Source organism: Opisthorchis viverrini, assembly GCF_000715545.1.
Source record: "Opisthorchis viverrini unplaced genomic scaffold opera_v5_60, whole genome shotgun sequence".
Taxonomy (NCBI): domain Eukaryota; kingdom Metazoa; phylum Platyhelminthes; class Trematoda; order Opisthorchiida; family Opisthorchiidae; genus Opisthorchis; species Opisthorchis viverrini.
Genome location: NW_008751712.1, coordinates 950,764 through 974,962, shown reverse-complemented (window position 1 = coordinate 974,962; position 24,199 = coordinate 950,764). Strand labels below are relative to the sequence as shown.

Below are 24,199 nucleotides of genomic sequence, written 5' to 3'. Positions count from 1 at the left end.
GGTGAACAGGGCAACATAAACTCCTTTTCGTGGAGCCTCCGATGACGAAAACCGGGTTGATGGAATTTAAGAGCAACCGTTTTGGGTGTTTGCGGGGTCTTTCAAAGGATAATCTTGAAATGACTGGATGGTACTTACTAAATTAGTTTTTGAGCTATCTGGCTGGCTTGAAACAAGTCGCGATAGCGCTTGCCAAATGCTGGATTTTGCGGCGACCAATGCCAATCAATCTATGACACAAGAGCCAAGTCATGTGATCAGTCATTTGCCCACACTCGCAAGCGAACGAAGAGAATGAAGTTTTGGACTGCCGCCTCATCATTGATGCTTGTTTTGAGGAAGTGTTTGGCAAAAAAGTGAATACCAAGCTTCGAGGCAGAATGTGTTCTCTCTGAAAGAATGTTCACTTCTCACGTGGCCGTTTTGGAATCCCTGTAGCTTCTGAAATCTAGTATGACGTAGGCAGGCAGTTCAGAGACTGGCGGAATCCCTGTTACCTCTTTCGCACTAGTCTGTTCTGGACATCTCAGTACCAATTTATCCGGGTACCAATTCCATTTCATGGGTCTGGAAATTGGATAACGTTTTGTTGTCAATCGAGTACCTAGGTAAGTTTATCTGCGAGAGAAATTTAGGTACGTTTGCGTGATACATTGTTTTTTGTGATCCGGACTTTATTGCCATGGCGCGTAGCTGACTTTTAATGGACTGAAGAATGAAACTGGCCAGAATCACCTTTCCGGGCGACCAACCAAGTGCCTACTTATGAAAATCAGACGAGAGATGATGAGGCTCTTGCCTTTAAAACCCAGATCTGCATAAGCGAATGAAAGTTTCCCGTCATTCATGCTCTGCCGTAATCAGGAGTCTGTGAATGTTCTCGTGGCCTCGACACATTAGGTAAACAGAGCCGACCGTGACCAGTCAGTTTTAGTGACCTTGATATGGAAGTCTTTTCTGCTGAATGTTCTTTCGACCAATATTTTCAGCAATACTAACACTAATTCAGCCCTAATACGCTTTCATGGCTTAGTTGCTAAGCCGGTTGAAGCCACCACGAAGCGTCAGACACTGTCGCAGTTTCAAAGCCTAGACAAAAGCAGCGGAGATGCCGCGGTTAGGTTGTAGCGACCCAGTCGCCCACACACCTGACTGTTCAAGTCACAGTCGCTCACTGGATCGCGAGTCTTGTCTTTCTTCTGATACGCACAAACACGTCGCATTAAGCTGACTCATCGGGCATCGATTGTCTGCACCGCCTAGTCAGCGTAGCAACTACTCATGTGCCGACGCGCCCACGTATACGCACTGGGACCTACATAGAGGGAAACTGAACCCAGTCAGGGCACACAGACTGAAACCGAACCCAGTCAGGACACACAGACTAGCGCGTGCGCAGGGAGCGAGGAGTCAGCCAAGCAATACAAGTCCACGGACAATCATGGAACACGTGTTGCAGCCATAGTGCGAAGAAAACACGTTCCCGCCGTCCGGACTTCCACCAAGGGACTCCCACATCCGATAAGTTCCCTTTTTTACTTGCTCCCATTTCGCATCGTATTTCTTTTTATACGCGTTGCAACCCTCCACTGTTCACCATAATAAAAACTTCTATTAGTGCACATACACCTTCTGATTTGTATTACGGCTACCACCACCTGTGCACTAATAAGGTGCGAACTACGAATCTTCCGGTCATGGAGTTCGCCCCTTAATGACGAAGCTGTCTTAAGGTTAATTATAAAACAAAGCTAAAATGTACTCTCCAGTTGTTATCAGTAGGGACTTCGAGATGGGTAAACTAATCCCGAGGTAGTACGTATATTTACGGAATTAATAAAAGTCACCAAATTTCTTGACAGCTTGAAAGGTGCCCTTGAAACTGTGGAATAAGAGTTTCGTTCCAATAGACTCGAGGAGTAACGCGGCCAAAGTATCACGACTAGATTGTTTAGGCGTACAAATTTTGTGTGACTCCAAAAGGGAGTATACTGCAGAAATCGTGGTTTCTAATGACTAAGCAGTACTTTTGTCGTCCTATCCAGCCTGCTCAATGAGCTGTGGCCACGTGAAGAGGCCTTTCTTGACAGTTCATGTTGTCTATTCAATTTGCCAAATTTTGTCAGCAGGGATGTCCTGGTTATGATAAATTTTAGGCAGACATGATCAGATCGAAAAATTGGAACGCTTGATGGGAGGTAACATTGTGGTGAAGTGTGGATTTTCTAGACGATGTGCTCTGGAACACATCTAACATAAATATTAGACGATAGTGTCTAGTAAACAGAGTGCGTTGGAAATTTCCAAATGCAGACTGAAACACCACACCTCCCTACTCGTTTGCATACCAATCAAAATGTCCATTTGAATAATTCTCAAATTAGTGTGGTTATGTGGTGGTCCATTTTTAGTGTAGGGGACACGCTTCCAGGTACGACGGACGTTTATGCAGCCCCCGCCTTTATCTGTTTTGAAGGAGGGGGAGTGACCTTCAGTCAAAACCCTCCGACGTACAATTAGGCTGATTACCAAGGAGACATTTTTAAAGATAAGTTCTCTAAGATGAATCACTGAATATCTTTATACATGTATGGCCACAATGAATCAGCAAAAGCTAACTGTACATAAACAGGCAGGATGGCTCAAGTGGTAAGAGCGCGAATTTACTGTCCGGAAGGTCTGTGGCTCGAACCCGACGTCCGCCGTCTAGACTTGAGCAACCAGACAGTATCCCAGCCCTCGTAGCTCCGTGTGGCATGGCAGCTGGCCACCGAAATGGTATTACAGCTGAACGGTTATTATTTATCTATTTATTTATTTTATTTAGTTGTACATGCGTGTTCCGTGAAAATACACTGCGTTTGGCAAAGGGACCTCGGTGCACAATGTCAAGCAGTTTCAGAAACGACGTGCTAGATGACTGCAGTTTAAAATCAAGATTACCCTTCCGTTGATATGAAAACCTGAGGTTTAGCAATTTTACAGACAATAAGCGCGGGTGATTTGACTCCTTCAATGGGATAGTAAGCCATAGGAGAACGGATACGCGATACTCAAAATTTTTCCGAATGGTAACATGCTTGAGCTGAGTGCCAATATCCGGCCTACTACCTCTAACCGAGCAAACTATCTGGATGCTGTTTTATGTCACGATTATCACCTGTCGGTCATCTGTGAACTCCCCGCCCGGCAGGTAAAATCGCATTCTGAGCACACTTAGTTTCGGGAGCTTGAATGAGTGAAACCACCGGAACTAACCACTCTAGACAAATGCTATCAAACATGGTTAAAGTAATATTTTTTTGAGGGAAGCGACAATGTTATAAACCCCAAAATGCTCAAGAGCCCCTAACTCAAACGATGGCAAATCGGTGCAAAAAGATGTGGTTCGGAAATATGTGGAAGCTATTTCGGTCAGGGCGTCAACTCTTGGTTTATCGTCTATCATCTAAATCTACTAGTTTTGTGCTTACGTTGTCTGACAGAATGACGATAGCTGTATTGATTTTCCAAGCCTTAAATGAGCAACAAGTCGATAAGTTCAGACTGAGAAAGTGGGATCCGTTGTGCAGATTCATTTTTTGTAGATGCTCATCCTGTTGGACTTCAAAGCTGAGTGCCTGAAGCTGAGGATCCATGATGGTCAGCGGTGTGGACCATGAATCACCTCTACCGATAGTGGGAGGACAATTTACTACTTATAAAACGATAAGTATAAATAAATTGTTTAGCTGTAACAGCGTCTTCAATGTCTAGCTCCCAGGCCACCCGAAGCAAGTGCTAGGGCTGAGATAATACCAAGTTTCCTGAGCGCAGGCAGGGGCAGTCGAGATGTCGGGGTTTGATTCGAACAAGTGGAATCCTTGTCAGTAATTTTGCTCCTATAGCAGTGTGCTGTCTTGGTTGGTATGCCACAGTTGCGTACGACATATTCACTGGCGTTTTTCGCGGTGAAGCTGAAGGCGATTCACCTTTTCAGGCTGCATGACACTACTACTATAACTGGAGTTTTCAAGTGATCACTAATTCTAAAACGACTCACTCTCTGCAGAGGTGAAAAAACCTTGGGTATTTCTGATTTGAAAGAATATAGGACACCAATAAAGTGGCAAGTAGCTACACTCATTAGATTAAGACAGCGTGGTATCTCGCTATGTTCTACGGGTCGTCGGTTCGTTACTGTTTCATAACTGGCTAATATCATTCACAGCAGCACTTTGATAGTTAAACACTCCAACTTCCACTGAGTTCCGTGCGTTATTCTGTCTGTCACGTCGATTAATGAATCCGTTTCTTTCCGGGATTTTGCATCAGTCATTTACATTCAGTAATGATCGGCTAACGGAAGTGCCTATTGTTCTCGTGGATGCCACACTTTCTGCAGCGCCCCGATGTCGAAACTACGATAGTCCTTGGATTTGTCGAAGCAAAACCGGTTTAACTGGCATATGTACCTGAAAAGTTAACCGACTGTTGCGGAAAACAGCAAAACTGGCCCGGTCCCACTAGTACTACCGACATATGGATGGATTTTCTCACATGCAACTTTGCTAATATTGGTGCGCGGCAGATTGACAGTTCTACTGTAGTACTACCCTCTTGCCGAGGGTGGCTAGAACCGGAAATTTCTGGAGCAACAGAGTAGACAACCGGGGTAGTTCCGTTTATTAGTGTCATTTATCTGCGCTACAGACGGCGGCCATGTGTGAGGGGAGTCACTATGGGCCTGTGCGCAAAATCACTGTCTATCAAGCAAGTCAGTCAAGCTGAAACAACGGATCAATGAGAAATAAGCTTACCTATCACATGGCTTATTGCTTAGAATGCAGTGTCTGAGATAGATTGAGTTGGTAAATGTTTATCCGCAAGTCGAAAAGATACTCATGTGTGTCTGATGTGCAACAATCTTCCTTCCGAAGGGAGACACAAGAGATTTCCATGGGTTTCAGGTTTCCCGTTTACCATACCATTGTAACGGTGATACTACTGATGGGGAGGCACGCGAGCAGTATGTGTTTTTCGTAGAATTTCGCTTTGCGTCTATTGAAAAAGGGAGATCTGTTGCAGAATTCGTGGAGCCACTTTGTAACATTTGCTTGGGTTTCACCGACGAATGAGTGGAGTCAATGAATTTCCAGGAAAGTTCAAGAAGACTCGTTCGGGAGAAGATCGGTGTCCAGTTTTTGTAACTAAGCCGCAGATTAGAGTTTTGCTCCCCTGTTCAGTGTTCTATAACCGGTCAGTTGGCATTTCCGGATAGATAACTCCGCAGCGAAGACCTTCTTCCTTTCACCATTACCGGATCCTTTAATCTTAGAAAACTAAAAATGAAGCCGACTGCAAAAAGGATGCCACGCCGTTTTTTTTATTTTTCATTCGGCTGATGTCCAAGTCTATTGTAACCGTATCTATTGCTTTATTTCGGCAAAATGTGGTTGCATACTACAATTATCGTGGCGTTTTTATCATCCTAGAAGTTCTGGTAGTGAGTAGTATGGTTTATTATTATTTTCAATTAACTGATTGAAGGATTTCTTTGTAATTAGATGTTTGGTTTGAGTATTTTCAGAAAAAAAAACAGCAAATTCAGCCATTTCAGTGTGTCCACATAGCCGGATTGGGTGATACAGGAAGTTGGTTAATTGGCGCACTTGTAATGAGAACGTATGGGGAGTATTTCGGATGTCAGTAGGCAGAAAAACAACCAAGTGACATGAACTGGGTGGTCGCTCCCGTTTGTTTGAAGTAAATAACATCTTGGAGACGGCTGTTCAGTACATGTAAGCTACTATCCTGTGTGGATAGTAGCGAATGCTGTTTGATTTATTCACTGGTATTCAGTGGAAGGTATTCACTACCTTTACTCACAACCGGGAAATCGTCATAGCAAAGTGGTAATGTGTCTGAAATCTGGTGGTTCGTGTGTGTCTGTTGGCAAGTGGTCTGTTCGTCAAGATAAATTGCCACCCGACCAACAAGGGGCGCAAAGTTTGTAACGTATACTCACCGGTCATGCCTCTCAAATTTGGAGTTATTCAAGAAGTTGTCCAGCGCAGTTCTCGAATTCCATGTACACTAAGCTACCAAAAAGGAACTGATTTGGCAACAGACAGACAGAATGTGTTATACGCAATGAGCATTTTGTAGAAGGTAAATTCTGTCATGAAACGTGAAAGGTGCAGTCGTACAGTGAAACATCTTGACTGCCCGAAAGAAACCTTTCTCGGGAACATTCCAAAGTTCCTTAGTCAACTGAACTGCAAGGGATGTGTCCCTAGCATGACTAACTGAATTGTATAACTTTTAGCGCCATACATGACTGTTTCTCTACGTGTAGAAAAATTATCGATCGTTGCACTCGTCAGCTTATTACAGGTGCACAGCCCTGAAATGCTCACCCATTCATGTAATAGCATAATCATAAACGATTGGCTTTCGAGATTCGTGATTCCCAAGTCTATTTGCGGATTTTTTTCAGTGACTTATGGCTGCCAACTTCCTGCACAATGCGTACGCACATATATCTAGCCCCACGTTTCATAAAACGCAATTTGATACACAAAATAAGACTGGAGGAAAATGCAGTCTAGAGAAGAAACGGTGGTAGAGAAAAGTACCACTGTAACGGTTATACTACTGGCGGGGAGGCACGCGAGTAGTATGTTTTCTTCGTGTAAACTCGCTTTGCGTGGCTTAAAAAGGGAGCTCTATTGTGAAATTTGTGGGGTTGCTCTGTAGGATTTGCTTGGATTTGAGCAACAATCAATGAATATCCAGGGAAATCCAGGGAGACGCGTTTAGGAGAAGATGGATGTTCAGTTTTTGTAAACAAGATGCATATGGGAGTTTTGCTTCCCTGTCCAATCCTTTGTAACTGGTCAGTTGCCATTTCCTAATAACTCCCCAGCGAAGGCCTTGTCCTTTTCATAATGAATGGCCCTTGGATTTCGGTCTATTTAGTTTACTCTACAAAAATAATCAATATACTTTGACAGAGCTTTTAAATTTACTCTAGACCGCTTGCCATGAGGTTAAGGAAAATTGCACACGAGGCACAAATCCCTCTACCAACCAATCTCAAACTGCAGTCAGATTATTAAGTCCGACATTTGTGTGCAAGCCATTCTCTCTTCCTTTGTCAGGGGACTATAATATGGCCGCAAGCTGACTGTGGTAACCCATCGACTGAAAATTCAGCAAAAGTGCTTCAATGAGTTAACACATATCATATCAAGTGGAATGTGGATCGATGAACGGAAAGACGATGGAGAATGGCAGTCGCATATTTCCCAAGCCGATGAAGGGGTTTTGGTTGAGTTTCTAAACCACAGCCAACTCGAAAGTCCGGCATACAAGGTAGTGAGAGGATGTAAGGCCTTAGCGAACATACACCCATTTGCCAACTGATTTGGTTTTTCGGGAGACTCACCTGGATCCCAGCTAATCTCTCCAAGTCTCTCTTCCTTTGTCAGGGGACTATAATATGGCCGCAAGCTGACTGTGGTAACCCATCGACTGAAAATTCAGCAAAAGTGCTTCAATGAGTTAACACATATCATATCAAGTGGAATGTGGATCGATGAACGGAAAGACGATGGAGAATGGCAGTCGCATATTTCCCAAGCCGATGAAGGGGTTTTGGTTGAGTTTCTAAACCACAGCCAACTCGAAAGTCCGGCATACAAGGTAGTGAGAGGATGTAAGGCCTTAGCGAACATACACCCATTTGCCAACTGATTTGGTTTTTCGGGAGACTCACCTGGATCCCAGCTGAATCTCTCCAGGAGTTTTCAGCAACCTTATGAGCAGTGCATTTAAAAAAAGATGTAAGGTCTTGTTAGAGGGATTATTTCCTTACCCTGATTCAAAAATTTGAACTTCTAGATGATAGTTATTGGGATTTTATTGGAAGTTCCTTCTTGGAGCTAGTAATTCACTAGCCGGATCGACTTGTCTGCAAGAGGTTGGCCTCACCCGAGGGCGCATTTGGTGCACATAAAGTCTGACTACTAACGCTGCTCTCCAAAGCTAGTGCCCTCTGACCAGCGGATTTTGGGGCCCACTTCTTCTAAAACGTCCTTCATTGAGGGAATAAGCATATCGCTGCTTCGATAATGATAAATATTCCTCTCACCTGAAGGAGACACTTTACTGTAAGCATTCCGCTTTCCCAGAGGACAATGCAATTTCGCCTTCAAAGGGCCTGATGAAAAGATTTCTGGAAGTATGGAGACTCACTGTTTTTAGTCAGGCTGCTTCCCACTGGCCTTCCTGGTGTGAGTAAACCTCATGGAACTGAGCTTTAGACAGTGCACTTCCCAGGACTAATGCAGAACTGAAGCTCGACCGTCGCGTTCAGGTAACATAATTTTTTCAGATGATCAAGTGGTATTCGCGTCAGAGAGCGCTGATAAGATGTGACAGGGAGATATAAACCATAGGATATGTTTAGTTTATTCTCACACATCATCTAATTTTTGACAGACTGCCTCGTTTTCTCGTGCACATTGCAATGATCGCGACCTCCCGAATGAGCATAAAGTGCGAACATTAGCACACGCAAAATCCAGCGTGGTCGCAATCGGCATATTTTCCTCATTTCTTCCAAGCCGAAGCTCGGCAAAATCCAAGTGGATAAGGCATTTAGTCGACAGTCCATTTTCGTGAAGACAAATGAAATGGATCATCCTGTGGTCAGGAAATACACTCTTCAAACTGTTCGAAACACTATTTGGTCTGTTATCCGTTCTTCAGCAACGTAATTTGCTGGTCGATAACCAGCAGGCTGTGTAATAATATATCATGATAATTATAGAGTACTTCGAAGTTCAAAGTTATTGCTTGTTTTTACGTCTTTGTCATCCATCATCTGAAATTCGTTCCCGGACGGCTCGATTTTACTACAGTATTCTTTTTAATCAAGTTTTTTTCACAGAGAACCGTCAGTTACAATTATTTATGTGGATGTCGATTGATGCGGATGCTTACAGAATTCGTAGGTAGGCAAACTGAACAGAATTGTATCAACGGCAAGAACCCATCGCTGATACAGAATACGGAAAGTTTCTAAACGTCATTGCATCTTGGTTTTATCCGTAGTCAGCCAGTGTGCTGGCAAAGTGACCTTACATGATGAAATGGTACACCTTGGGAGACTACGAATAGAAGTCAAAAGGGGCCAACTCTAGACAGGATAAAAGCCATCCTTTGAAAAGTAGCAATACCCTTCTCGTGACCAACTTCAATGGAACACATTCCTCTATTCAGTTCACTTTTGAAACCAAAGGTGACAGTGCTTTCCAAATCCTGGTCGTTAAATTAGTAAGACTTTCCACGAGTTTCATTCCGAGACCTGTTTACATAAAACCCACGTGGAGGGGACAATACACATAGTTCCATAGTTCTGTGTCTCTGTTTTACACCTTAGCGAACCGAGTGAGATACATTCGCTCTACTGATACACTGAAATCTGAACTGTAGCACATTGCTGACGTGCTTCAAGCCTATGGTTATCCAAACAGATTTATAGTCAATAATATGCCTGAACGCTCTACCAAATAGTGTACAACGACCGTTGGTAAGAAGCCGATCTACCTGAGTTTACCCCCATACAGTCGATCCATACGAAGCATCTTTCGGGCTGGAACTCTACGGCCTTGGTTTACAGCCAACCGATTGCTCAACTGAACGTCAACGACAAGATTCCGTCCCTCAACCAGAATACAGCAGTGTGCGTCCCCACCGGAGCCGCTCAGTTACCGAGTGCTGGATAGACTACCAGTGAAAGGAAGAAGGCCTTCGCTAACTGACCAGTTACAGATCATCGGACAGGGAAGCAAACTCTCATATGCATCTTGTTTACAAAAATTGAACATCTATCTTCTCCTAAACGCGTTTTCCTGAACTTCCCTGGATATTCATTGACTGCTGCTCAAATTCAAGCAAATGCTACAAAGCGACTCTACAAATTCCGCAACAGATCTCCCTTTTCAAGAGACGCAAAGCAAATTTACAAGAAGAAAACATGCTACTCGCATGCTTCCTCCATCAGTAATATCACCGTTACACCAGTATTGATCCAACGGTGTTGTTTGACTAAGCCGTATGCCCGTGAAACCACTTCCTGTGCTGTCAAAACCGATCCGTAAGAACGCTGATTCTACCTCAGTCATGTGACACGAATCAGACGACCAAGTCGCTCAACGGTACTCTGGTTTGCTTCACATCATCCAATGAAATGCGACGTGGGGCAACGAATCGTTCGTGCCTTCCTGCTTTCTTATTATTTCGCCAACCAATCTTCGATAAGTATTTCATTATTTACCCATATATTATCCATTAAATATGTACTAACCCGATGACGAGATCCGGAAAACACTATTGTCAGTCACTGAGTCCATTGTCAAACCATGAGAATGTTTAAACAGTTACGCTTAATTTGTCTTGCCAGCTGCTAATGCAGCCCACCGCAGCAATTGTTTTGAGTGAGGTCACAAAATAAACCGAGTCACCTATCTTTTTGTATGTGCCCACTTTTTGGGGATGGCGCACCAGATGGTGATAACCCACAAAAGACGTTGATGTTGAGATAAAATTCTTGTGGGTGCGGCATTACGTCCAGCAACTCAAAAGTAACCAATCTTTGGTTGCCAAGTTTCCAAGGTCAAATGTACTACTGCCCTCGTTCGAAAACTTATAATTCTCATACGCAAGTGCTCGTGTATTTCGAAACTATCAGTAGTAAGAAAATGTTCAATAACCTATACTGTCATCACCGGTGACACAGATTGTTCAGAATACAACCAAGAACTCTTAGCTTTGGGCTCAGAATGACCAGTGATTTTGGCTGTAACAAACAAAATCAGTCCAAACTATGATGTAATGTGACCGCATCGTACACACGTGTTTGGCTAGGCGACTATTTTTACAACAAAAGCACGCAGCTTATTACTGGCGAGGAGTACATATATGAGATGACATAATTCAGCTAAACAGTGAGGACCCATAAAGTAAAAGTCTTGTAGAAACATTTATATTAAGAGCCACGCAGAATATACAAGATACTACTAAATCGGTCAGTCGGATTCGGGGGCGTGATGCTCTTCTGCTCTTATGGTTAGCGGATAAAGACTTAACGGAGTGGAAGAAGAGCACAAGGTCGCTGTTAGTACCGAACGAGGTTGAGGTGGCCCCACAAACAAGTAGTCATACTTTTATAATTGAGAAAATGCTTCTGGAAAGGTAGACAATATTTCGAGACAAACTAACGGGCAGGGTGAAAAGAGACGGCTTTTCAGCAGCTGATGAGAGGTTAAATACTGCGGATCACTCTACACCTACTCAGGCATCCATCGTGTTTTTCAGGAACATTATCTTTCGGAGTATTGATGTCCAGTTGGTCCCGTAGCAGTTTCCTTTTATTGTGGATAAGATCAATGCCTCGGCAATTTACACTTTTGTTGACTTCCTTTCCGCTTAACTGCCGTGTTCTTAAGCTATCATGAAGTATCTCTAGTATCTCAGGTCAATTACCCAGGCGAGGAATTTTAATCTCTAGTTGGTTGGTTTAACCACTTTGAACACTTCGTGAGGTAAGCTTGATTCCTTGGTTTCGCAACGAATTTTCCAATCTTTATATGCACATTTGGAACACCCGATGATGAATCTCAGTGCGGAATTCTGATGTTTTCATATTGGTAACGAAGCTCATTGCCTAAAAGTTCTCAAACATAGTGTCTTGTCTCATTTGACAGGTGACGCAGAACTTCTCAGCTGTTTTTCAGGCAACGGCTACATTGTCAATCGACTGTCCAACCGTCCAATCACCAGTACAGAAGAGGAGGTCCGTTTATGGTTTCAAACAAGACAGCCGAATTCTAGCCTGTTTCATGTCGGTAAGTATCATCTCTTATTAAATTATGGCGTTTTTCCCAAACTGGAGCTTCTCGAAACATTGACTCTGGCAGAATTGTAAAGTTCGCCATGCACGAAGCAGACAAGCGTCACTTTACTCGATCGGTATTTTTGCGTATTTTGTGTCCCTTGGTTTTACATGAAAACTAGTGGCTTGCGTTATTCTTGAAGCAAATTATCGGATCCAGCCTTTGAGGTGTAACCTAGGAACTTCCATTGAACGCAAGCTATGATGCGGAATTTGGGGTGTATTTCATTTTGAATTGTAAAGCCAGGCTGTAGATTTGTTAGGTCGAAAACAGTCATTACAGACCAAAGTGTGGTACACGAAAATGCACAAAAAATACCTAATCAGAGGCTTGACAAAATCAAATCTGCAATCAGATGTAATTCCCGATTGTTGACGGGCTTTCGAAACTTGAACATTTTGTGGAGAAGCGAACCGTAGAAAACTTACCTATTCTACCATCAAACGGGGAAAGGATGAAGAATTCCATCTCTATCGTTCAGATTTAACCAAGATGACGGCCCAAAAGCAAAAGCCACATTCATAGCACTGGTTCCACAAACTGAAGTCATTAAGTCTACCAAGTTGAAGGGGAACCGCTACGGCTGGTAAACCGATGTCGGCCCACGTGAGCTGACTTTAAAATCGGTCTTGAATGTCCATAAATGCGGGAAAGATAGCGCAGTGCAACACATCAGCTACATGAATAGCAGTGAATCTTTATCCCGGGAGGAAACCCACGTTTGCCAATGCAGAAAACCGGTACTGCAAATGGAAGTTACTGCTTGATAAATGTTCTTTGCAATTCAAGATTAAGCAGGCCGGGAGTTTGATTTGACAAATGAGACAAGCTCAACGTAAGAAGGTACACGATGACCAACAAAAGGATTCTCAGCAGCGTTGAAGCTATCTGACCGACGTACTCAGGTAGATCCTAACTATGGATTCGGCCACTTAGCCAGCGAACCGCGGTCTGCCACTGATTCGTGTTGATAACCAACGGAAGTCGAAAAATTCAACTGGATGACATCTACGTTAAACACAACCAAGTGATCCACCCGAAGGCCTTACAGAGTAGAGCGAAAAACCACACTCAGTGCTCAGGTCCGCCTAATAGTACGTATAGAAAAATGCATAAACATTCACATAAATGTATACATCAACATATGCAAGAAACCATTCAGTAGGCTCTCACAGACTTACCATACTGCGCATGAATGAAGCCCGAGTAGTTGAGACACGCTTGAGACGAAAACATGCAGCTGAGAGTAAGAATTCGCAGTGTATTTTGGCAAAACCATGAAGTCTGTTTATTACGAACGGACTTGACAGCCTTTGACAGCTAATAGTGTTCGACGCGATGATGGCAAGACGACACTGGCAAGCAATCCACATAAATTTTTGAATGCAATCAAACTCACCCACGCCTGAACAGCTTTATCCAGTTCCGGTAGTGTGTAATAGGAAAAGCGCCTCCGAAATCACACGAAATGGTTCTTCTCGTTTCTCTTTTGTCGTAGGAGAAATGAGTCGCGAAGTTAGGCACATCTTTCAACAATGATGTTTGAGGAAACAACCAGTTTCAGATTAGCAAAACTTAATGCCTTGCAGCCCTATAAGCTGTAGCGATGTTGCTAGAATATCTTGCTTTACCCTTAGAAAGTTAAACATACACATAAAAATGATGCTTTAGATTCACGAAAATGTTTTACTTAACTTTATCAGCTCTTTCAGTGAAGCCGCTAGTTGTGACTAGATCTCACTTCTGCAACAGAGAACTTCTCTTGTTCTCTCGATAACAAAACACCAGCCACTAAGCAAGCAGCATCCAGTCACTATCCCGTGTTTGGGTCAGGTCGCAATGTCACATTGTGTGCTACTTAGTAAAAATTTGTGGGTTTCGCTAGCTAAGTCAGTTGAATTGAGCAGGTCCCACTATCCTGTCCACTATCTAAGTTCGAAATAGGATAAGTTCATGCAGATCCGAAACCGCATGGTTGGTTAATACGTCGTCAAAATGCAAACCAATACGTTGGGAATGACCCGCCTGGCGATGGAGTATTTTAAAATCATGGAGGATGAAACTTCGTTGAGCACCAAATATTGCGTCGAGTTGGCGTTGTAAGCACTGTAACGTCATCAGCTTTCCAGTTAAGCCCGCTGCAACCACCAGCGAATATCTTACTACCTGGAACCAGGTGACCGGTAGTACAATGAAACTGCTAGTACAGTAAAAAAGATGCACTTTTTCAAATACACCTGAGTCAGTTTGTGACCTTGACAAAACTCGCCGTTTTCCATCGCGTGATAGTCAATGAATATCCATGGAAGGTCAAGGAGACGCTGAAGAATGTTCGATTTTTCGAAGATACGTGCATGTGGGACGTTAGCTTTCTTGTTTAGTGGCTTGTAATCGCTTAGTTGATGTTTGTTAATCAGCGACTTCGCAGAGAAGGGTTTCCCTCCTTCCACTGTTGCAAATTTTCTGTTTTCCGAGTCAACGAACCCAGTCATTGTGCATCAGTTAGTAATTCGGAAAAAGCCACCGGAAATTTCTGTCAATGACCTCAAGTCACTATCGCTAAAAGTTCATTTTTATCCCATATTTAATGTCATTCGTGAGAGAGAGAGATGACAGAAACTAAAAGAGAAATCAATATCATACAAATGGAAAGCCATCTGCTAACATGTAATCGCTCTAAAGTTACGGGAACTAGTATCTTGGTCCACACTAATCTCCTCACCAAGTGTTATTCATTTGCAGTGGTATGATGTCGCAAAGTGACGAAGCAGACTTCGGACTGCCAATTCTCGGACATGGGCCTGTATTTTGTACAGATTACTAGTTATGCGGCAAGCAAGCAGACAATCAAGGAAATGGCATCGACCAATCAGATAATAGCTGAATCTCTTTCTGATAAAAAGTTTTGTCTTTTCATTGTTAAGGTGATCTAACTGGGCGGAAAACTGTCCGCCCAATCGAAACTAGCGATCATCGTCGAATTTTGTATGATGATCTCGTCGTATTACAAGTCTGACATGATGTCTACCAGGCTAATCACGATGACCTTTCACGGGGTTTTCGGGTGAGCTAAGAGCCAAACAGAGATTTTTTTTAAGGACAATAAGGTCTCCGACTCAACTGTTCAACTTCGTATAAGTTGTGCTTCCACCAGCGACAGACAATTTACAGTGTTCTTCTTCTACTTTGAGGTATCGTCTTGTATACGAGAAAAGTATCCGCGGTGGTTAGGAAAGGGCTGATTAAGCAGCGCGATAAAAGTGATTTCTACAGTAGTTTCGCGTGTTTCAGACAGCCGTGTTTGTCACCAGACTAAAAGTTGTTTGGTAACTGACTGGGACGTTACGCTGGACCGTACGTCAAGTAAGAACCTCATGGCGTACATGCGCACCGCCCGCACTCTCTGATAACTAGCTGATAACTTCAGACGTGGAGTGCGCCTAATTTTAGAATAATCCTTATTTTAAGTCGTTTCATTTACGCACAATTTTGGTTTCTCTAGCGGACTCGACTTAATCCAGCTAAATCTCTGGCTTGTACTGACCCGCTTCAACCGAAACTTCCGCACAATGCAGTGGCTTGGTTCAGCACACTCAGGTGAAGCAGACCACTACGAAGGAGAGATTCAGCTGCATTAGGATGTCTCCTATCGAGACCAAAATTGTATGTTCTTCTATAGAAGAAAATGTCGGTAGCTCAGGTAGCGTAGATGGTCGTTGGCTTGTTCGCTCAGCTGGGCACAACCACTAACCCACCGCTACGCACCACTACGCTCCCCAATAACGCACTTATGATGTCACCCCGATTGGTGATAAAACGTTTGCAAAATTGTATGCAAGTAAAAGTATTTGTCGAAATGTCTCCATTTTGGGTCCGAGGTAAAGAAGAGTACATGACTGTGCCTACATGATCAGTTCCAAGAAGGGCGAAACAAGTCGTGTTCTATCAAAGGATTTCTAGCATCTTTATGGGTACAATGTTACGTCTAGACAAGACTTCCGTTAATTCTGACTAATCAGATGTAATTATTCGTTTAGTAGACTTGGAAGACTGCAATATCCCTATGCATTTCGTTTCACAGGTAGCGACAATCGAGGGTTAAGTATCCATATCCTGAATGGTTGGCCCCATATTTGGTTACAACTTCCGGACACAGAGAGACTGCAGTCTGAAGGAAGAGTGGATAGGCAGATTATCGCAGCCAGGAACTCTTGGTCACCGGAATCTGGTGTAGCTGGCATCATTCAGCTGAACTTGCACGTACGACCAGGAAGGTATGAAAGCAGCAGACTGGATGACAATCAATGGCACGAATTGATCTTGATACGACAAAACAAGCAGGTTGGTACAATTTCGCGGTTATACCGTGTTCCACTTAAAGATTTGTACCCCCATATTGTTCGCATGAACCTGCTTAGGATTTTCAAAGATATTCCAGTCAGTAATGTCCATGGGATTCTCGATTCACTGATACCCCGAACATGTGGATTCTGATTTCAAACTCTCTGGAACATGGGAGCGTGTCAATGGAACAGACTTCCGGACAATTCCGTGATTTTGCTTCCTAGATACCCAAATTCTTTTACGGAAGGCCGTAGGAAGCTGATTACCAATGGGTTTCAAGCCATGCCTTGTTGCTTCTTTTCTCATAGAACCGTGGAGACAAACAGAAAGAAACGGACTTAATATGTATGTGATGGTCACCGTAAACATACCTTAGACACCACCGACTCTGTTCAACTAGGGCGCACCAAACGGCTCCAGTAGAATCACTACATATTGCATGTGTGATAAACAGTCATCAGTGCTTTGTTTCTCAGTGGCCTGGTGAGATCCATTAAGACGAATGTGACACAACATATAGTGAGATCCACTTCTCTAGAAAATTTGCATCTAACTTACACAGGGGGTGGTAGTTTGGATACCCTTTCATGGTTTCATTTATTCTGTGCTTCGAAAGTGGAAGCTAGGCGCATATTTTGTAGTAGCCTAATTAAGATTACATTGGACTTCGTCTAAAAGATTCCTTTAAAAGCATTACTAGATCCTGCTTTGACAAACTTATGGGGAAGCAATGGACTAGTTAATCTCCTGTAGGAGTCTGTTACTAAGCGTCTGAGCAAAACCGCTACACTGCATTGCACTTTACTAGGAATTCGGCATCGCAACTATACTGCAGTACGCCCTGTGTGATGACAAGAACTGAGGTTGTCTTTACAAAGACTGGGGCACGTAGCAACTCAGAATTACTAAAACCTTCCAAAAGCCACTGACAGAGAATCATTTTGGCACGAGCGACTGCCGATTTGTAAGGACATTTTAACTGACAATGACTACGCTGGTATAAAGGTTGCGATTCGGTTTCATGTTTAGTGCCAAAAAATTCGAGTTGGTCAACGGCCTGCATGGTTTGGAGAAGGTGTGCTTTCGGCTGACGGGAAGTAGGCCATGTGTTTCTGTTGTTTTTAAACACGAATTCCGAGAAAGATTACTTTTCGACACATGAGCCAAGGAAATATTTAGAATATGTGATTACCTGTAATTCAGCTCTGGATTCGTCCAGGAATCAGCATGCGCACCTCAATTCGCCGGCCCTAGCTACATCGAATGGAGGTATATTGATTCTCATGGAACTATGAAACCCATATTGATGAACCCATATACCAGATGTAAAACAATTTGGTATGCTGTAGAGGAGAACGTTGGTACCTCAGGTAGCGTAGCTGGTCGTTGGTTTGTTTGTTGAACTGGGGAATCTGATTGCAAACGTTTCACCATTAATCAAAGTGACATCATAAGTGCGTTGTTAGAGAACCTTGTGAAGCCTAGCGACGGGTCGGTGGTTTTGGGCGTGTATTTATATACGCATTGATAGCCGGGGTTGACCTCCGATCACGAGTAGTTGTTCGGTCGAGCGTTTCTACGGGTTGCTCTGGTATCCTTTGTCCTGACTGATCGATGACCACGTGATCGTTTAAGGGTTTGATGTATGTTTGCGTGATAGGTCCCCCACTTTTGCAGGCTCACTCGCTGGTGGATTATCAACAGCTTTTTCAGTTTCCGCATGTGTCACTCGGGAATGTGCCAGCCTGATGCCTTGGAATAACGTTCCCGACAGTCAAGAATGAGCAAATCACACCCTATCAGAATCTTCAGTTATCCGTGCTCACACCGTAATAGCTCATGGTGCATCTGAGAAGTACTTATTTGCTTGAAAAATACAAAACTCGTCCGTCCTCTCGATGGTTTTCTCAAACTTTCCTGTGCGATACCTCTTCAAGTATCTTACAGACGGACTTGGCGCAGTCAAAACCGCCTAGCTGAGTCAAATATATCGTGCGTATCATAAACATTCACCAAACACACCAAACCACAAACAGAGGATGAAATTCTAACGCTTTCTGTCAATATTGGAGGCGATTTGAGTCCGCCAAGGAATCTACCATAAACAAGTAAAGGTCCTTCCTCTACGCAGATGGTATAACCCAAGTCAGCGGAAGATCATCTATTGAGAGAAAACACACTTTGGGAATCGGCCATTCTGCAACCATAAGACTTATGGTTGGAGCCAACCTAAACGGTTTCCTCCGGTGACTGGTGCGATCTGAAAACATTGGCTCACGGACTACTGAGAGACGGGTGAATAGAGAATGGTTCGGTGCAAAGCATTCACACAAGTGGTTTTTCGCCTGGTTTATTGTTCCACTTATGGTTCCAATCACAGTTGGCGGTACTTTGTGATATACTTTTTTCCATCCAAGCAATCCTCCCAAGTCCTGAAAAATGGGCTACGAAAACTGTGTAGAAAGTTCTAAAGATTTGGGTTGGAGATTTCTAAGACCCACCGCTTGTACCGGTTTTTACAAATAGTCTATGGTGAAAACCACACAAATTCGGGATGAATGTAAGCTTCAAGTTTTATTGGCATGTGTGTATCTGTATATTTGTGTATATCTGGGTGTGCCTCAGTAGAACGGTGCACGACTCAGCTGCCCTCAGGTAGGCAAGTGACAGGCAGGTGTATTAGTAAAACCGGATGAGTTGAACTGTTATCGATCTCTCAAAGACTCTGAATATCAGCTTTCCCCTTGAGAGGATGTAAGAAATGAAATGATCTCGGCGATATTGGGCACTTGCTTCTGTGTGTGCGTTTGCTGCTGTCCTCGAAAAAGTAAACGACGCGTATTTACTGATGAACCCCATTCTGATATGCCAACTGAACACCCACTCACATTTAGTCAATCCCGTTGGTGTCCTTTCATTAGTTTTCAAAACCGAAGTCTACCATCCGTTTGCATGTATCCGGCTTGGACTACCCACTGCTAGCTAGTGCGTATGAACCAGAGAATATCAAACAAAGCATTCGTCACTTTCGAGAAATACACTCAGTCGCAAATCACTTTGGTCTTCACGAGAGACTCAACTGAATCTCTCGTTTATGGTATTCTACAACTGAATGTGCTGGACACAGGCCGCCTCATGTTTCAGTTGGCACGATATTGGAGATATCGCAGTATAGTTGCATACAGGAAGCTACTCACAAGGTTGCTGAAAAATCTTCGACAATTTACTTTGTTAACTTCATTATGGTCTTAGTTTTAGGTAGGCTCAGCTCTTGAATTTAACATGTGGACATGTTGTTAACGATGGCAACCGCTGTTTTCAAGCAGTGTGGCCCTTGAAGTGTCGCAAATGCTTTTCAGGTCAAAGATTTTCTGTTGTTCCTTGTATGAGGCTGTGCTAATTCATGGACAGGCATGTTCTTGCAAGATTTTATTGGCTATGAAGCTGACAATTAACTTTATGAAGTCATTCTTTTCTTAGGGACTACCACTTTTTTTGCTGCTATAAACCACAGCCCGACTTTTTCGTCAAACCTTGCTGTTAATCGTGATCCAACTTACTTTTCTCGAAGTGCCAGATATTTCTTCAAAGTACCTTCAGCAAAATGACACGACTGAAGTGAACAACATCTTGAACTGTTAACCAGCAAGTTGCCTTCCATGAGCCTGGATTGGACGAAATTCGATGTGTCAAAACGGATTCTGAACCCATCAAAATCCACAGATGGATGCGCGCAGTTACTGAGAAAACGTTTCCATATTTTTCTGAAAAATTTTGTCCTGTCAGTGAAGTCTCTGTGCTAAGACGCCCAAAAGTACTGTACAGCTGTTTCATCCTTATTGGGAACATCAGCCGTGCGCATCTCACGAAACTCCGAAGAGTCTCAAACCCGCGACCTCCTGGCTAGTATTTTGAAAAAACCCAAATCTTCTCACACTGCTAACAATTTAAAAGTAACTCAGTGGAAGAATAAACTTCACACGATAAGTGAAACTTTCATCTGAGAAGTCGTTGCTCGAGGAGCCAGTCAACACTTGTGACCGCGTGATGTGGATCCTGTGCTTGAAGAATGAGAGGCGCTTTACCCTGTCTAAGTGCGAGTTAAGCACACTGCTGATCAGTGACTCGTGGCCGAACGGTTAAGTCAGGAGGTTGCGGGTTCGAGGCTCTTCGTAGTTTCGTGAGAGTTGCACTGCTGATGATTCCCTATAAGGATGAAACAGTTGTACAGTGCTTCTCGGCTTTTCAGCATAGATTGCCTTCACTTGCAGGGCGAAATCTCCACAAAAATCCCGAATCTCCTCACACTACCAACATTTCCATGATTTATTCCGCTAAAATATGGAACATTCGTGTGGGGAGCGATAACTGCTAACAGCAAGGCCTTGTTGGCGCATCAAAAGTAAGCCCATTTTGCCGCACAATGTACGCAGTTGAGGTCGGAAAACACGAGCCTGTTAGGCTCATAATCACATTCTAAACAAATGGGGTTGTATGCTTCCTTTATTTAGTATGATCGCATGCTGAGGTCCACATGTATGACATCAGTGATGTCTGTTTATGAAGGATGCTGGACTGAATTCTTAAGCAGAATATACGAGAGAGGGAGAAGGCCATTCGATGAAGGTGAGCTGTGTAAAAAAGACCATTGTAAGTTCCTCGAAATCAGAATATTCTGGCGGAGAACGCTGTTCCAATGGAGGTTTCGTCGCGTGTGTTAGGTCAATCTGTGCCCAAAGCCGAGAAGTACTGGACCGCTGTTCCATCCTTACTGGGAGTCATCAGCAATGCACATCTCACCAGACTCCAGGGAGGTCGTAGGTTTGAGGCTTTGTGAGATCGATTGGATTCACTTACGTGATGAAATTCCGATTCACCTTTCAAAATCTTCTCAGACTACCAACAATTCTGGTTTCAGCCGATTATAGTTCAACTAAGAACTGACCTCTAACTGGAAGACCCTGTCAACGTTCAGATCAAAATTGGACTCTAATTCGAGAAAGTTTTATTCTGGGCCAGAATTCGGACAAACTCTGACAAACCATACAGAAGCGGTCTTTTCCAAAGTCTGGCTTCCATTGGTCCCCCCAAATGGAGGACACGTGTACCACTTTCACGGTGAGAAGTTTGGAGCACATTCTGAGATCGATTTATGTCCAGCTAATGCTTTTCTCAGATAAGGTGTGGTATTATATTTAGGACTCAAATGACAAGAAATCTCCTGGCTTATCCAATGGGAGTTCGGAGAGTTCATATTCTTTTTTCTCTTATCCCCTATTCATTGGGAACTGTCCTGAATACATTTTGAACGTAGGGAGAACACGTTGTAATAATTTATGGGGAATAACTCCACCTCACCTTTTAATGGTTAGACCTCGCCAGTAAGAACACTGCCATAGGACAAGCCACGTCAGACTTTCCGCCGTCATTACCACTACAAGCCATCAATTTTGCTCCGACACGGACGAGCTGACTTACTTGAATACTAATTCTTGACATAATGTCCGTATGTAAGAATATTCGTAGTACGTGAGACTCACTGTTCCCAAATCCGACTCGTCAAAGGATGCTTCTTTTAATCGTGGCATCTCCTTAACAGGACAAAAAAAAGACAAAAGCAACATGGCAAAGCTAATTTGCATAAACTTAGTCATAAATTCTGATCCAGAGACAGAAAATACCGGTAGACAACTACATCAGAGGGGAGGGGGCTGACAGTGAAGGAGAAAGCGATGTATCCATCAAGATTTCCAAGAAGGTAGACCGACTCAGGTAGTAAGTTTAGAAATGCGGAACTCAATGGCCTAGTGGTCGATTTTGATTGGTTGATTTTAACTGTCGCAAATTTTGAAGCTCACTCCACCAGTCTCAGTACTTTAGGACGGAGTTTTTCACTTGGATCTACGGTCCGACATGATGTCGTCCATTCCAGCCGTCTTTGGAGTTCAAAGGCCGTGAAAATTCTTGTACGCTCCGAGTCAGTCAGTGCCATTTGGAGAAATTTCAATGACTGTCCGTTTTGGTGGAAGCTGTGTTTTCTGTTTTTCCTCATACACTGACCACTTTTGTTCTGGAATGGCAACATAAATTCTGCCTTTTCAAATAACCTGTTTATTCAGTAATGCAATTTCCGGAGGATTTCCACTTTCACCTAATCAAGTTCCGGAATAATGGCTTACCAATCGTGGGTCACTTTAGAACTTGGGGATATACAAATCACCTGGAATATCAATATACCCTGTGGAATTCCTCCATTTACAGCTCCTTAGGTTGCAAGTTCTCGTTTTTGTTGTTATGGGTTTTATGTCCAGACTGCTTTCTCTTGGCTTCTTCGATAGGTTTCTTTCAGTTATGATCCAAATACTGAGCACAGGATTAATTCTCGGTCCCGCCTAATGACTTCAAAACTCCCCGGGCTTTTAAACCGTCCATCCAGTTGCCAACCTCTGACTCACTGATTAATAACTTGGATTTATGTGCTGATATCTCAGTTCCGAAAATGTACATAGGCTGGTCATCTTGACATCTAAAAATATACAGACCTTAACATCTCACATTTTGAATCAGCATGTTCAAGTTGGACCAAGAAGCAACCCCGCTCCAAATTCTATTCGGTGACGGAACATCTTAAGCCCCGAATTTTAACGAGTGTAAAAGAGTTCTGTAACTCAACGAAATAGGCAGACATCTTTCCAAAAATGCACTTAGGAGATTGTGTAACGAATTCCAAGTTCCAATGATTTTGCAGTTTCTGGAAAACACTTGGAAAAACCGTTAACAGTGAAACAAGCTGCGTTACTAAACCGACGTCAGAAAGTAAAACGACGCAAGAAGAAGACAAGTATTGCCGAACTACATCTATTAGGAGAACCATCTCCGAACGTAACGGGACTACGTAACAGCCAATGAAATAACCGTTTTCGTTGAGACAGACTTCATTGGTTGTTCTTCACTCGATCTTGACAGATGAGTTGTATTCTTAGCATCACTTTTTTTGACCCGCCTGTACGCGATAGTGATCAATAGATCAACCGGTTCATACGTTAATTGATTTTTTTCTGGTTTGGCCAAGCACATTAGGCTATCAGTTGGCTATCCTGACCGGGGTTCACGTTAATAAGAAGGCATTCGGGAGACTGTGATCCACAACAGTACAATTTCGACAGACATCGCTCCTTCACACTGTTCCACGTGGAGGCCCAGCACATTTCGGGGTCTACAACGTACTTGTTTCTATTTCTGATATTCCAGAAAATTCGCCGATCTTCGCTTGATCTATGGTTTGCCCCAACTTGCTTCATTAATCACACCAAAGTGATCGAACGGCGTTAGCAACTTATCCAGCGCATTATATCCTTACTAGATTATATGCTACTAACATGGCCACAATGCTTAACCTTACTTTTCAGTTCGTCTCTTTCGTATGACAGACTGCTCAGTATGTATAAGCATCGGAACGCACACCTACAGCTGTTAACTGTCCGGAATAAATAAACGTTTTTGCTGTAATATGACAGAGTTCTAAATTGAGCCTTATCTGTGGAGGCATCCCCCTTTCCTGTATGAGATGTTTAGCTGGGAATTAAACAAACATGTGTTCAAATACGTACAAAACTTATTCAGGTTATATTTCTGCAGTCCTTCAAATGCCGTTGGTGCTGTCACTGTGATGGAGGGATTGTGAACACAACAGACTTTCACTAATCTTCCATTTTGAGCTCAGTAAATTTCCATCCAAGTAAAAAGGCTGGTCTGCTACCTACATTACTAGATGATGACACTTGATTCCAGCCCAAGGTGCAACACTTGTGCTTTAAACTGTATCACCAAAACATGGCTGTCGGAATAAAACAGTGTGTGGAAATTTAAATCTCTGATCTGCACCTGATTGGGAAGTTCTCAGAAGTGAATGG

At 43.2% G+C, this 24,199-nt stretch overlaps 1 protein-coding gene across 1 annotated transcript; it reads left to right on the top strand.

Annotated features, from left to right (window-relative positions):
* Window positions 1-11,755: 11,755 nt before the first annotated feature.
* On the top strand, window positions 11,756-23,601 carry T265_13317 (hypothetical protein; the record flags this gene model as incomplete). Its single annotated transcript, XM_009168341.1, has 4 exons — window positions 11,756-11,894; window positions 16,024-16,283; window positions 19,269-19,486; window positions 23,538-23,601. Coding segments are annotated over 4 exons (681 nt in total), but the record flags the coding sequence as incomplete, so codon positions are not given.
* Between the last annotated feature and the right edge of the window lie 598 nt (window positions 23,602-24,199).